This window comes from Nestor notabilis, unplaced genomic scaffold, assembly GCF_000696875.1.
Source record: "Nestor notabilis isolate BGI_N333 unplaced genomic scaffold, ASM69687v1 scaffold10129, whole genome shotgun sequence".
Taxonomy (NCBI): Eukaryota; Metazoa; Chordata; class Aves; order Psittaciformes; family Psittacidae; genus Nestor; species Nestor notabilis.
The window spans coordinates 89,906-106,097 of record NW_009943319.1 but is presented as its reverse complement, the minus strand read 5'-3'; the positions used below and the strand labels follow the sequence as shown (position 1 = coordinate 106,097).

Genomic DNA, 16,192 nt, shown 5'->3' with positions numbered 1-16,192 from the left:
TATAGATTGTCTGTTAAGTATGCTCAGAATGGACTTTGAATTTGTGAATAATTACCAAATTCTACTGGTTTTAAATATAAAGCTTGTTTGTTTTGCTCAGTAAAACATGGCTTTTGTTCAGTCAGAAAGTATGACCAGTCCTGCAGGACTATGCATATTTTCTAAGTATTCCTGCTTAGGATCACCAGACACCATCAGCAGTATCGTGTGAAATCTTTTCATCATGGACTGTGCATTACAAAGTATCCTGTGTGAGCAAAAGTCAGTTTTCATTAGCTGTGTGACTATGGTGTATGACAGCAACAGAAATATTAGTTTGGCCTCAGAGCATTTTAAATGCAGTTTTAGAAGTTGATTTTTAGAACAGTGTTAATGAATTAATTGGGAAACAACTCGTACTTCAAGAATATCTTGGAAGTTTGCAAATGTGGATCATTTATGTTTTCAATTAAAATAAGAAAAGTCCTAAGACTTTTAGTACAGAAAGCCTTTGAAAAGAAATTCTAAGATTACAGCAATCTGAAGGGATTATTAAAGTTTGGTTGCAGAGTCTCCTATGTAGTGAATCATAATGCAGAATTACAACATTGCAGCCATGCTGCCCTTCAGCTGATGATATATTTGACCTCTTTTCCCTTTGTAGCCTATTGGTGCTTTGAACCCAAAGAGAGCAGTCTTCTATGCAGAACGGTACGAGACATGGGAAGATGACCAGACTCCACCTTATCATTACAACACCCACTACTCTACATCTACTTCTACATTGGCTTGGCTTGTTCGTATTGTAAGTATTTCTGGATCCTACTTTTCACTAATGTCTTTAGCTACACATCTCTTCTGTCATCACTGTTTTTATCTTTTTAATGAAAATACTTTTCTATCACAGTCTCATTGCTCTTCCAGACCTTAAAATCTCAGAAATTCTGTAGGTATACTGGATATACTCGTTTGTAGTGATCGGGGGTCCTTGTACCCAAACAGTCTGAAATATATCTAGGCATAAAATTGTTATGGTGTAAGGACACATATGGTGGAGAAAATGCATCTAAAAAAAAGTCTCAGGCCCATACAAAAAGCTGATAGTACTCACATATCCATTTATTATTTTCAGCTAGAGACAGGTATATACAACATTAAAGAAAAATGGTTTGTAAAAAATCCATTAAACTGTGTCAAATTGAGGGGGGAATTATACAACCAGTTTTTTATTATGAATATAATATTTATATATAGCAGCATGGATTAATATTTTATGCAAATAAACTATACTCTCAATGAATTAATAACTTACAGTTTTCAGAAATGCAAAAATACAGATTCCAACTTATATTTCAGTTCTGGAAACCTCAAGCTTAAATCTATCCGCAAAATTAGACCTAGGGAGGGAGACCAAATGTCAGAGATAGATAGAATGAATCTGAACTCAGTTTATGTGTTAACACAATGAATTACAGAAAAAGAGAATGAGAAACTTAAGGTTGTACAGAGAAACCTGAATTAATGAAAAATGAGGTCACTATGTAACTATGTCACTAACAAGTCACTATGTATTACTGAACTTCAAATTATACCCTGCCAATAAAAATCTGCCGCATAAGGTGTATTCTAAGCATGTTTCGCACATGACCAAGCAAAGCAGAGCCACAAAAGCTTGATATCTGAGTTTTTACTCATCTCAGCTTCCCTTAGACATATCCTGTATTTCCGCTCAGAAAGGAAGAAACTGTGTGTCTATGAGTTCAGGATATACTTCTTCTTAACCCGTGGGAAGCTAAGCGTTGATTACACTCCTGTATGGGGTGATCACTGTACTGCTTTTAAGTGTTGCTAAATTATTCATGTACTGTGAATACATTTTATGGTTCACATGTGCTTTTTTGTTGCCTTAAAGTATATTAAAAACAGTAGTTTTATTTGCATGTTTATCTATTAATTTTGGCTGCTATTCAACAGAAGGTCCCCTCTTGCTAGTCAGCAAATTGTTAGGTCTGAAAGTGCTTACAGGCTGAATGTACAACACACCAAGGAGTATTCATTTCCTGTATTAGGCTAATGCTGTGTCATTTTTACTACTGATGTTTATGTAGTACTGTAGGTGTTTTTGCTTTCTTTCCCTTCTGCCCTAAAGGAGCAAGAGAACAAGGTCTCTGCCTTGTTGACCTTGCAATATAGACCTGACGAATTACATGTGTTAGAGCAAACAATATGTGTAAGAATATAAAGCAGAAAAGGAAAAGAAAAAGAAAAACAGTACTTTCCAGGGAAGAGATTGCTAATGGCAAGAAGGTAAAAGAAAAAAAAAAAACAATGTGAGAATTTCAATATGTGAGCACACCTAGATAAGTACTTTAAAGATTATTTAAATAGGACTGAGCAGCTAAGAAAAGAAGTCTCTGATGGGAGACAGATGTGGGGAAAGTTTAAAGCTCAAAAAAAGGGAAAAAAGAAGTAACTTGATGACATCAGATAAGGCTGCATATGGAAACCCAAAATAAAGATTTGAAAATGCACTGGTATAAAAACAGGAAAAGATTATAGATATGGGTGTTATAAAGTCGTAGGGATCCTTAGAGAGATATTTTTGGCTACAAAATAAAAGATGAAAAATCCTAAGGGAGAAGATTATGCCAGTGAACTTGATAAATAAGGTTAAGTGAGATTTCTGGAAGTTAAAATAGTATTTCTTGCTTGTGAATTTCTTGAGCTACTGTTTTGGAATCAGTTTGTGAAGAAGACTGTGTAAAAACATTTGTAACAGGTAAATTGCAGTCTAGTCCAAGAAGAGGAAAGTGACAATAAGAAATGCAGATATTCAGACAGAAAAATGCTTCCAGTATTTCAAGAGATTGGATAAGATTCATAGTAAGAGATGTGTTACAGAAGAGCTTTTGGTAGAAAGTGATAACAAATTGAGAGTGAAAGAGAGGAGTGAAAGTGAAATCATGGGGTGGGAGCTGCATAGACAGAGAATAAAAGAAAAGGGAAAGAAAAAAGATAAATTGAGAGAAAACAAGCAAGCAAACAAACAAAAAATTACAACAGAAAGTGTGACATAGTCTAGATAGAAACAGAACTAAACAATATAGAGTAATGGGGACCCAGGGGGAGAAACTATATGCCTAGACCTTTGTACTGGAGGAAACAGTAGTTGCAGTAGGAAAGGAAGTTTCAGCCATTCTGAGGTATGTATATACAGAGTTGTGTAATTGCCAGAAAACCTTTTTTTTTTCTTACTCTTGCTTTTTGGCTTTGACAGATGCAATCTGGTTCCTGTCAGTTCTCTTCAAAACATTGCTTGTAATATCATATTTCTGAGTCAATTCTGTGATAATCTGCTCTTTACTGCTTTATATTTCCCTTTGTTGCTTTCCTTTATGTAATGTATAAGGCTACCTTTATAAAAGGCACTTTATGCCTTAGCCTCAGTTCTGTCCTGCTTAATTGATTTCGGTATCATCAATCTCTGCCCCACTTTTGTCATTAATAAATTTTTCAACCTAGAAATATTTAATGCTGTAATTACAAATGAATCCCACATGATCTTCAGAAATGTAAAGCTTATATCCAAAATCGTCTGTTTCTTGAAAGTTATCAACTTTATTTCTAAATTGAGGAGTAGATTAAAAATTAGATAACTACTTTATAGACATAGATAATGAATGTGAAAGTCAACTGTATTGTTCAGTCAGGTTAATAAACTAAAACTAACAGAGATAAAAACTAACAGAGAACACCATGATTTATATCACATTGTCTTCCTGTCCTTTGAGGTGTAACTGAAAGTAAACCATGGTTAAGCATTTTGCATATGTCCTGTCCACATCTAAGCCGAAAAAGTTCTACTTATCCTGTAGGAGCTAACATTACCCACAAGTTTTCTCCAGCAACATTTACTCTTCTGATTCTCTTCCTCATCCCACCCAGGGGGAGTGAGTGAGTGATAGCATGGGGCTTAGCTGCTGGCTGGGGTTAAGCCATGACAAAACGATATTCTGGAAAGGGATGTACTGTTCTGTTCTGTTGAGGTAGTCCAATTTTTAATATATTAAATTAAATTTTCATAGTTTATGGCTAGGTGACCTTATCACCTGGTTCAAGAGTCTTTTTTTTTCACATGTTCTGTCTGGACTAGTAAGTATTTCAGTTTCAGAAGGCAGAATAGTTTAAATGAAGAATGCTGCATCAGAATTACATATACTCCAGTGACTTGAATGTCAACCTGAAAAGTAGACAGAAGAAAAGAGAAGAGTAGCCAGAAGAATGAATTCTGGCTTGAATCATGTAGAATCTAAATATCAGGGTTGTTTTCAGGTTTTTTAGGTGAAATAGTCTAGAGTTATGGTGCAAAAAACTCTCAGTAGTTGCTGTTGAAGAAGTGTTTGTGTGAATCAGTTACATCTTCATTGAAACAGAGACCACTATTAGAAAGCATGATTCTCTAACATAGTAATGAAGAAGTTTTGTAGAGAATAATTGGTTTCCAGTTACTGAGTAAGTACTTGTACAACTTGTACAAGAAGAAATTCTGGATTTGTTATGCATCAGGTCTGATTGAGCTGAAACCAGTTTTTACTGAGATTCAAAGGTGAGGAGGACTTGAGATGCTTTTGTAAACATAAGTGAAACTGAGTCTTAATTTTGGTAAGTCTGAGTAGGACAGTGGCAGATCTATCAGACAAAAGGTGTGGATCGCTCTGAGAAAACCCAAAATACTCTTTTTCTCTTATAAATGGCTGAAAAGACATTTTTGTTTGACATAAGATGTCTTAGAATGACACATCCCTTCCTCCTGCTTTCCCTGCTCCCACCATAAATGATTCAAATGGGACTAGGCACGGTTATAAGGTGCTGTTGAATGGAAAAATTCCTTGTTCCCACAGCTCAGGCTTGTGTTCATTGTAATCAAGTACCCCGAGAATTTCTCTTCTTGTTGGCAGTGAAAAAAGGCGTGAATTTTATTCAGAATATTAGGAATGAGTGAGATGGGGTTATAATGAAAAGATTGTGCAGCTTTATAGCTTTCACAGTAACAAAACATTTACATGAAATGACAGTAATCGGTATCATAGAATAACAGTATTTAAATGGGTCTATTGAATACAGTTATGAATTATGTTTCTATAATGTAAGCACTTGACTTTCCAGAGAATAAAAATTACCTTAAAAGTATGTGAGAGGTCTGAGATAAAGCAAGTGAAAGCTCTGAATTGCTGCTAAGGATTAAAAATCCAGAAAGATAGGCACAACAGGTTAACAGCAGGATAACATAATAGGGCACCCTGTAGTGCTCAGCTACTAAAGTTTAATCCTTGATTATGAATCTTAGTGCTTTTGTGTATTTGTCTCGGATGCTTAAAATAATGTTGTCAATGGAATTTTGGATTAATATTTTTACATAATGTATTGTAATTACATAATTTGTCTGGTTTCTGCTTTAAGTCCGTCAACTGCTGATTTCAGAACCTCAACAGGGACCCACAGTCAGCTCCATAATAATATTCACAACAAATTATGTGTATCTTATAAAGTAAAAAAGTGATAGATAGGGGTTGGTAGAACGCAGAATTATTTGTGCTCAGATCAACATACAAAGTTTTTCATAATAAGTAAATGAGAAAAATAGCATAATTTGTAAATATTGCAATTGGGGTGGAATCCAGTTAAAACCAAAATAATCCTAATGTTAAAAGAATTTATGTACATTTAATATTAAATTAGATTACTAGAATTTTAGGATAAATTAATAGAATCCAGTTCCTGTGTTTATTGTTTTCTGTTTGCTAGCTCTGGGTCTAAATCATATGCTTTTTCATTTATATTTTACATGAAGCTTACTGTAAAATCTGGATACATAAAAACTTAATTTCTTTTCTTTCTGTATTTCACTTCATTGTGATACCTTTATGCTGCTCACCAAGTTGAGCTCTGGTTAAATTTTAATATTCTGTTCTGTTCCAGCTCTTCCTCACTTGCCACACACTACTCTTTCAATATTCACAAGTGCAAACAAAGTCATTGTGCAGTGGGAGTTAGGGTCCTCCAACAAGAAATTATATTGTGAGATTTTTCTTTTTAATTTGATTATTTTTATTATAATGACACATAATAGGATTCTATGATGGGAACACATGAACTGATGAAAGTATATTTCTTAGGTTGTTACCTTTTCTTTTATCCTTTTAAAGTAAATCCACAGTATTTTAAGGGAGGAAAAGCTATGGAAAAAAACCCCACCATTCAATTAGCAGTAGAATATCTTGCATTATTATAATGAAAATTATTCTGTATTTGCACCAGCAAGCACTAAAGTAAGATACTGTCCCTGGCTCCGAAGAAAAGAACAAAAAAATCTTTGTTCAAATATAAACAACTCACTTAAGCTACTTCAAAGGTACTGGCACACCATGATGAGAATAAGAAAGATATCCCATTCCTTCTCATTTAGAAAGAGAAATTTAAAGGTTTTGTCCTTATTGGAAAAAAGTAATTTGTGTTGACTGTTGTGCATCATAGGAAATATTAATTGGGAAAACATGTGGAGTAAAAAAGATTAGAGAAACAATGGTCTCTGAGAGTCTGAATTCCCTCTTCTATTTTCCTCATCTTCTTGGATTCTTTCACTACCTTTGCATCCAAGATTTCCTTATATTTATTTTAATTTCTCTTAAATGCTATGGAAAATTAATTACTGCAGTGTTCTTTATTCTTGGGTAATTTACATGCAATACATAAAATGTGAAATAATTCCCTCAGAATCTCTGTATTAATGGAGGTGTTCCCTGCTTTGTTCAAAAGTTTCATGAAGGGAAATAGAGAATATATAGAATACAATTCAAATAGTTTGTGTGTAATACTGTAATAAGAATTCCAATATGGTAATTATGAACTGCTTTGTTTAACAAAATTTCCAAATAATCAGGAAATGCAAGGAAATAAATTTGTGTGTGAATTTAATGAAAGGGACACTTTTTCAAACATTCCCCCTCAGGTTTGGGCAAAAAGGAAGAAGTGGTTTCCATCCATGTGGATATATTGCCAAATATATCAGTTTAATCTGAGAGTTTAGGGAGTGGTGTTGGAAAACCAGGGAGTCGGCAATGATTTCAGTATTTAGGTTCTGCCATCAAATGGAGGATTTGTTTTTTCCCTGTTAACCCCTGCCCTATGGTGGAATGCGGTGACATAAAAATAGTTTCTCCAGACAGTCTAAGATGTCAGCTCTTCCTACCCAAAAGTTAACGGCTGTGTCCATTTAGTGAGTATTTGGAGTGTGGTTTCAGATAGAATTAGCAAATGTAAAAACTAAATCTTTCATCCCTGTACCTGTGCCCCAAAGTAATGATAGAGCTAGGTAACCTGCAGCCATAGTCTGCATCATCATGACTGTAGAGCCATTCTGTGCACCAGGAAGCTCAGGTCTTTTAAATTAGATGGAACGGAAGCAAGATTTTATTTTGGCGTAACATTTTACAAGGGGTAAACAAAGCATTGTAATATAATAGCACAGAGGGTGTTTACGACAGTTGCAGTGAGGTAGGCAGACATTATGAACTGAAGCTAAGCTCCATAGGTCTGCCACTGATGAGTAGTCTTATGGAAGAGCGAATACATAAAATAACCTTTCTTACCAGAACTCGATATTTGTGTGTGCAAAATGGGTTAGTGCCAATAAATGTATCAGACATTCAGTACAGATACCCATGCATAGATATAACTAGGTGGTGCCATATTTTTCTTTAATTCTGCCTTCATGAAGTATTTTGATTTGCTAAAGTATCTGGATTTTGTTAGAAACCTGCTGCATGATTCCTTCTGCTGTTTTCTTAATCTGTCTTCATTTCATTGACTACAGGAGCCCTTTACAACGTTCTTTCTAAATGCAAATGATGGCAAGTTTGACCACCCAGATCGAACTTTCTCTTCAGTAGCCAGGTCTTGGAGGAACAGCCAAAGAGATACCTCAGATGTGAAGGTAACATGTTCAGCCCGATCTAATTGAAATGCCCCTGCTCATTGCATTAGGGTTGGACTAGATGACTTTTGAGGGTCCTTTCCAACCCAAACTATTCTGTGATTCTACATACATTAAATAAACTGATAAATGTGGATTTTCATTTATGGATTTTAGGTTTTGTAGGGATAAAGAGGGCTTTATATTTCATATCTTTATATTCAGTAAATTAGGTATATTTTAAATAAAAGGTAGATGTTACTAAAGATTATTATCCTAACAGAAAGAATCAAAGATTCTTTGAAGTTGAGTGGACAAAAGGTGTTTTGTTTTATACAAAACCAACCTAACTGATCTAATTTAGATCAGATAATCAGGAGATGGAGAAAAGCCCAATAAATTGTTCTTTCCTGCTGTTAACTCAATATTTGGCCCACTCCATAAAACACAGCAGGAATTTTTGCAGGAATTGGATTTGACCTTAAAGTGTCATATTGTTATAGCTTGCCTAGCTCTGGGTTTGCATTGCCTGGGGCAATTAATAAAGCATTAATGACAAGACCCATTAAAATGTTGGCTTTTCTGTACAGCTTTAGCTTTTACTTGAATGTGCCTGGGGATATTATGCAACAATACGCATTAGATTAAAACAACTTCTACATGATATACAGAAACAGCCGGAGAGCAGGGGGATTTTACTGTTGTTATTCCTTACCCTATTGTTAAATACAAAGGGTTATTGTTTGTATACATGGGACCTTATCAGAAAGAAACCAAAATCTAATAATATTTTTAATAATATGGTCCTTTCTTCATTATCGTTCTCTAGTGATAAAGTAGGCAAAGGCTGCAGCACCATTAATTGCCGTTTTTAAAAAATTCTATTTAAAGTGAATATATCTCTTCTCTGTTTTGATACTGCCACTCAAACTAGGAAATGCTAAAGTCAAGGTCACATTACCATTGTATTTTTTACTTAACGTGACAAAAGAAGAAGATGTAAATTTGTTGATTTATTTTTATTCCAGAGCTTCTGTTTGCATAAATAAACCAACAGTCTGGTATATGTATATGTAGACAAACCATGTTGTTATTATTCAGTTATTAGTTAGAATAATGAATTACAAATTGTATGGACATCTTTATATGTGGGAGAAAATGCTTTTTAAAGCAAAGAAATTAACCCATTTCATGTTTATTTATGCTCCTCTGGAATTCAATAGTATTTTAAGTACTAAAATAAAGGAAATTTCAGAACTTGGAAGGAATTTGGATATTTATCTGCTGTATTTGAAATGCAGCCATTTCTTCAAATTCAGAGTGCTGACATTTTGATCTTTCCTTTTCAATGAAATCTGACTTTCCTTGAATTCCACCAGAATATCTGGGAAAATGTCTTCCTAGCAGTGGGGCTGAAACAAAAGATAAGAGCTTTAAACTGAGGAATAAGGAAGACAGTTGGAAGTGACTGTAATCTTCTTGTCTGGCTTTAGTACATAGGAGGAGGGCAGTTAAATATATGAAGGCACTGCAAAAGACAGATAGAGTAATATTTGTGGACTTATAGAGGGATGGTATTCAACTAGGGTGTATAATTAGTGGAAGGATTGTTCCTAAAATAGCAACTGAATGAGCTGTCAGTAAAACAAAGAACTGAAATGTTTGTATGAAAACACCAGGAGTCTTGTGAACCAAGTGGAGTAATTTAAACTGCTCCTATCAGCTATTGCAAGGATGTGGGAATTATGGAGGAATAACAGTTGTATTACAAAATGTATTTGTAATAAAAAGCCCCAAGTTCCTAAAATAAAATGAGTGTTAAAAAGATGTTCAAAACTGAATATTCACCTTCAGACAAGGAATGCAAAAGTTGAAGCTATGTCCTTTAATGTCACTGAATTTAAAAAAGGGAGCTGGGGATAACTTGGGTAAAACAGTAACCATTAAGGGTCAGAGTTACGCGGGGGGAAAGATTGTAAAGTAATGTATTCTAGAATATGTTTGGTAGTGTGCTGTAAAGCCCCAGAGTCAGATTTAGATATATATACATTTCTGTTAGGCCATTAGAACGAGAAATACTACTTGGAGCTAAGTCATTACAGAAAATCTAATATGGGAGGCACAGATGAGGTATGTTAGCCAATAAATATTTTCTCCAGATATTCCCAGACCTGTCTGTTCAGGGATGCTTTAGGGATTAAAGATGCTGTTTAAAATATGGTTTTGTTAATTAATGAAGATACAGCTAAGGTGGGTTTAGAAATTAACCTTGAACTGATTTATTATGAGTTGATCCAGCTTAAGATAGAAATAGATAAACAAAAGCAAATTTGAAAATCTAAAAAGCTAAATCTTTTAAGAAAAGAGAAGAAGTTCATAAACTATCCAAATAAAAAAGAAAAATTAAAAAAGACTTAGAAGGGAGAGGAGAATTTGTAATGTATTTAATACCAGCATTCAACGTATTGCATCATCAAACGAATTTATTATATATTAATACAAAGCCACTACTGGAATAAGTCTACTGAAGTACATTTCAGTAGCCTAAGCAATGTATGTCAGTGCTGTTTTGTGTTCAGTTTAACAAGAAAACCTGAAGATCAGCAGGATGGCAGAAAGCTTATAGTGAGACCAAAACTTTATCATTAGCATTCTAACAACTAGAATATCTCATAGCATCTAAATTCCACTTGAAACAGTCTGATTAGTTACTCATTTGTTTCAGATCTCTGACATTCTTCAAGAGCGCAAGTTTTTGTTTTTTTCAATTTTTAGCTTGTGTTCATGCTGGATAAAGCAAATTCTTAGTGCTGAGAACTAGCTAGTGGAAGTATACACCCAAACTGGAGGGAGCCATAAGAAAAGCAGCAGATTGAGGCGCTGGATACAGGAAGAAAAATATGTGTATTTGTGGGGTAATTAATGTCTAAAAGTGAAGACTTGGTTACATAAATACTATGAAATATGCAAACATATGAAAGGGAGAAGAACTGTTTGTCAGGGAACAAAGAGCTAAACCTCAAAGGAAAGGGATCAGAGTTAAAAAATGCTTACTTAACCAACAGAGTATGAAAAGTTAAAGCAAAATGGGGTATTCTCTGAATTTTAATTTCCTTGCAAGAGGAAGTAGTAAACCCCTTATGTCTCAAGTTTCTTAGAAGTGTAGCCTGGTGAAACACTGGAAAAGCATCGAGGACAATCATGAATTGGCAAGAGGATGTGCTAGTTGACCCTTTAGGCCCTTTCTGTTCATAGAGTCTGTGTTTCTTAGCGATAAATCAAGAATGAGTATAGCAGTTAATTGTTGCTGTTGTTTGTTGCTTAAGATCTTAATGAACTGCATTTTTCAATGCCATGACATCAGGGCCAACTTTTCCCTGAGGCCTTGGAATTCATTCTGCAAAGGGATGGGAAACTGAACTATTATTAATACTACAAATACCCCATTTTTTTCATTTTAGTTGTGCTACTGCTTGGAATGCCTTACAGGCTTTTTGACCATTTCAATCAAGTTTTCAGGGACTGGAAAAGCAGTGAGTTTTGGGGAACCACTAGGAGCCTCAATATCTCTAGTCATTTTGCCCACTCTCATAAGAGCAGCAACCACTGTCTTGCACAACAAAGGACCTTCAAATCTGAAGTGTGAAACATCCAAAATTTCATATTTAGTAGTCTAGAAACTTCTAATATTTACCTAGCAGTCCTGTGAGAAAGTAGATAGTGTGCAAAAGAGAAGATGTTTAGAGGGTGCATGTGAGTACAAAATCTTGTATTCTGTCAAAGTGTTCTGCATATTTGTGTAGCTTCTTCTGGCTGCACATGCAGTTGTAAATGGGGGTCTTTGTCACTGGATTCCAGTATGACACATACAGTGTAAATTGTTTTCCCACCCTAAAAATTTTTTGAGTTTTTTTAGTAAATATTAAATGTGTGGAATACAGGCTATCCACCAAAGCAGCAAACTTTGAAAACTGTTAAGAACAGCAAATGTTCATTATTCATGTATTCCTTATATATCTGAAATTCATCTGAGCTGTTTTAAATACATCTAATCTCTGATCTCACTAATCTCATTAGTTACTATGTCACAGGTTATGAAATAATTTTAAAACAGTGTGTGTAATGAATTAATCTGACATTATTCAATGCTTTATGTTATAAGATGGCCACAATTTTTACTTTCAACTACCATATTAAATAATGATACAGATTGCCTAATTCAAAAAATCATCTTAAAATTAATTTTTTTAGGACAGTAAAATATGTATTCTGATTTTTTTTTTAAATCAGTTAAGAAAGAGGACTGTCAGGTGCTTTATTCTTAAGTGCTTAAGTCATTTCTGAAGTAGGTCTGTTTTAACCAGTAAATTGAGATTTTTAAGCAATGCAGACATTTCCCACAATAGTGTTCTTTTGCAGCCTAAATGTAGTATTAAAAGAAACCTCCAAACGACTTTTCAGAAATCCTGCATTAAAATTTTTAAAAATAAATACCTGACATTTGCAAAAGAATGCATATCTCCTTAGGAAGCTGCAATTCTGTCAGTCAGTCTCCTTTTTTTACAAGCATGTGTCCTTTCTGACATTCTTTCTGTTTCTCCCTGTGAGAAAAAAAAGTCCACAAAGTCTGTGGAGCAAAGAATATTTTATTTACAACGCTGGGAGCTTCACAGGGGATTCATCCTCTGTGGCTCAACTCTGGCTCTCCAAAGGCTCGTTTTTTTCTCCCATATTGTTACATATTCATAGTTTTTCCAAGGATAGGTGACCTGTATTACAATTAGTTCCAGGAACTTATTATCCTAAGTCTCCTCCCTTCAGCGCTTGCACATTGCTCTCTGGTGGTCCTGGGCTGGGGTCTCTGGGATGAAGTAAGAAGTCTTCCTCATGATGCTCTTGTCATCTCTGGCCCAATTAGTTGCTTCTGTAACTGCAAGACCAGCTGAAACTGGTCTTATCAATGGCTTCCTTCTGTTGCTTCAGCAAGTGTTATGCTTATTTTACACTCAGGATAAGCTAGACTAGATTACCAGAAACTACTCCCCTCCCTAGGCTGCTGGTTTGCTTACATATCCACATAAAACATTCTAACCTAACACACATTAATATTGCCAAACTTATGAACATTAAACAAATTAATTGTGTTAGCTGAAGCAAAATTTCCCATTCAGTTATTTACTACCTCCCTTTCCCCTTTCTCCTTCCCTCTCCCCCTTTGTATATATCTAGTTTTCTCTGAAACTAAATTGTTTCACACTAAGGTAGTGAAAATAGGGCTGTGGAAGTAGTTTGGTCAGTCTGATAAACAAGCCGTAATTGCTACATCTCAAATTGTGGCAAAAGGTACTCTACCTTTGAAAAATATAAGGTATGATAAATTATTGCTCAATGGATGATTAAAGATCTACTTAGATGATTTTGTTCTTTTGGGACAAACGTTTCAATTGTTTTGGTTAATTTTCAAAAAGAAACCTGTTCACCTACAGTGGATGAAACACAATTAATATGGTATGCGCTATGTTAGAGTGGTAACACACAAGGGAGAACCTGGATAACAGTTTATTTTATTGTGTCTCCTTTTATCAACATCGACCTTCTCTTGAGATAATCAGTACAAGCTGGAGGAAGAATGAATGTTCATGGAGTGACCTTTGAGCAAGTCACCCGGAAATGACTATAACTTGGCCAGTCAGCTTTCACATTTTTAACTTTCCACCTCCCCCCTGCTCCAGTTTTTGGTAACATTGACTTCCCCAGAACCTCCTGTTCAGGCACTAATCTTTCCTAATGCCTCTTAAACTTGTAATATTACTTTTTGAATAGTGTGTTTAGAATTTAGAAAGGTAGCTCTGACAAAATGTCATTAAGGTGCCTTAGTGTGAATTAACGCAGTTAATGGAGGTACTCATGAATGACTCATTGACCTAGTACTAGGCTTTTGTGGAATTAATGGATGCCAGGGGATCAACCTTTTTGGAGGAAAAGAAAAAAAGAAAAAGAAATGGCAGCTTTAAAACCTTGAAGTGAATTATATTAGAAAAGTGAAAACGTCTGGGTTGGATTTGATTTCATTGGGAGTCCATAAAATGGTATACCCTTAGCAAAACATATTAAAGAGAAATATCAGATTTGAAGCAAGTGGTGTACAATTATGATAGTGTTAATAGCGGTCCTCTATCACCCCAAGACATATTTTTAAAGTTTAATTTCTCAGCAGCTTGGATTTGTCATAGGCTTGTAAATTAGAAAATGCATTTGGGGATGTTTTCTTATATGAAGACACAAGGCATATAATACTGTTAACTATACCTTGGGGTTTTAGTATAGCTATTAAAATAAACTAGAGATTGCATTTACAGACAAGAAATGTCTGTTATAATATTCATTTTACCTTTTTTTTACACCCCTCAGTAACTTTATTGCATCATTCTTCATCTGAGAAGAGCCAAGCTTCTCGGGCAGTTTGAAAGGTAGCTGACTATTAAATGATAGAAAGCTAACTTGTCTTATTAGAAGTGTGAATGAAAGGGGAGCAGAGGAGGTTACCAGCTTGTGAAATGTCAAGGACAACTAGACAGAAATTACTGCAAATAGATTTAGATCACTAGAATCCCTCTTTTTATTAACTCTTTGAACTCTAGATATTTCTTGTGGTAAGAAATTACCCATGACAGGTTACGTAGTCAGAAAGATTTATTTAGAACCTTTTGATATGTTTTGGCAAGAGCAAAGAAATCAATAAAATTTACTGAATTGCATCAGTTAATGCAAAATTATATATCAGCTGAATGACTTACAATAACAATATGCACTTAAAATGCTTAATTGGTCTGTAACTATTTAAAAGATATCATACTTTTTAAAGGTATTGGTCCATGGTGTCTTTTTTCTTTGCATTCCCTCATTTTATGCTTGCAAACTGCTATAACTTCTGGGAAAGATTTTATGTTATTATTTTTGATGTTTCTCTTCATGTCTTCACACTGGCTGAGTCAATGTTTGCAGTGGAGGAAGAAAATATTTTGAGATTTGTCTGTCATGAACATTTGTAGCTTGAAACATAAACTTCTTAAAATCATGGTAGCTTCAAACAAGCATTCCTTTGCATAGACCTGGCTTTGCATCGATCTTTTACCACTAGTACCACTGAAGGTGTAGTAAGAGTTTTAAGGATCCACTTATCAACTATTCTGTCTGTCAAGTGGAAAGCAGATTGGGAGACAGAAGGTCCTCTGTGTCCCATCCCTTGGTGTAAATACCATCCTTGAGATAAATTTTTCCCCTGCTAATTTCTGAGTCTCCTTTTCCCTATCTTCAGGGCAAATTTAACAATGACCCTTCTAAAGTATGGAGCTGGTGATTTGTGAGAAGCTGTGTTGAATGGTGAACTACACTGTGCATAAAAATGAATCAAAAATAGCAGATGCTGCCAGAAGGACAGGCAGTCTAATCTCTTATCTAAAGACCACAGAGCAGATTCTCCTGGAAAGCATGCTAAGTCACATGAAAAACAGTGAGGTTGTTGATGACAGCCAGCATGGTTTCACTAAGGAGAAATCCTGCCTGATCAATTTGGTGGCCTTCTATGATGGGCCTGCAGAACTGATGGACAGCGGCAGAGCAGTTGATGTCATCTACCTGGACTTGTGCAAAGCGTCCGACACTGTCCTGCACAACATCCTTGTCTCTAAATTAGAGAGACATCAATTTGATAGATGGACTACTCAGTGGATAAAGAACTGGCTGGATGGCCTCACACAAAGACTTGGGGTAAATGGCTCAGTGTCCAGTTGGATACCAGTGACGAGTGGTGTCCCTCAGGGATTGGTGGTGGGACCTGTCTTGTTCAACATCTTTGTGGGTGACATGGACAGTGGGATTGATGCACCCTCAGCAAGTTTGCCGACGACACCAAGCTGTGTGGCTCGGTTGATACGCTGGAGGGAAGGGATGCCATCCAGAGGGACCTGGACACGCTTGTGAGGTGGGACCATGCCAACCTCATGAAGTTTAACCAAGACAAGTGCAAGGTCCTACACCTGGGTCGGCACAACCCCAAGCATAGCTACAGGCTGGGCAGAGAAGAGATTCAAAGCAGCCCTATGGAGAAGGAATTGGGGGTGTTGGTTGATGAGAAACTTAACATGAGCCAGCTGCAGTGTGAACTTGCAGCCCAGAAAGCCAGCCATATCCTGGGCTGCATCAAGTGTGACCAGCAGGTCAAAGGAGGTGATCCTGCAC

At 35.6% G+C, this 16,192-nt stretch overlaps 1 protein-coding gene across 1 annotated transcript in view; it reads left to right on the top strand.

Moving 5' to 3' along the window:
* The window catches only part of LOC104411452 (neurobeachin-like), a 104,381-nt gene that overhangs the window by 25,611 nt on the left and 62,578 nt on the right, over positions 1-16,192 (top strand). Inside the window, 2 exon segments of the mRNA XM_010021872.1 lie at positions 644-784; positions 7,853-7,972. Of these exon segments, the coding sequence (XP_010020174.1) occupies positions 644-784; positions 7,853-7,972 (261 nt within the window).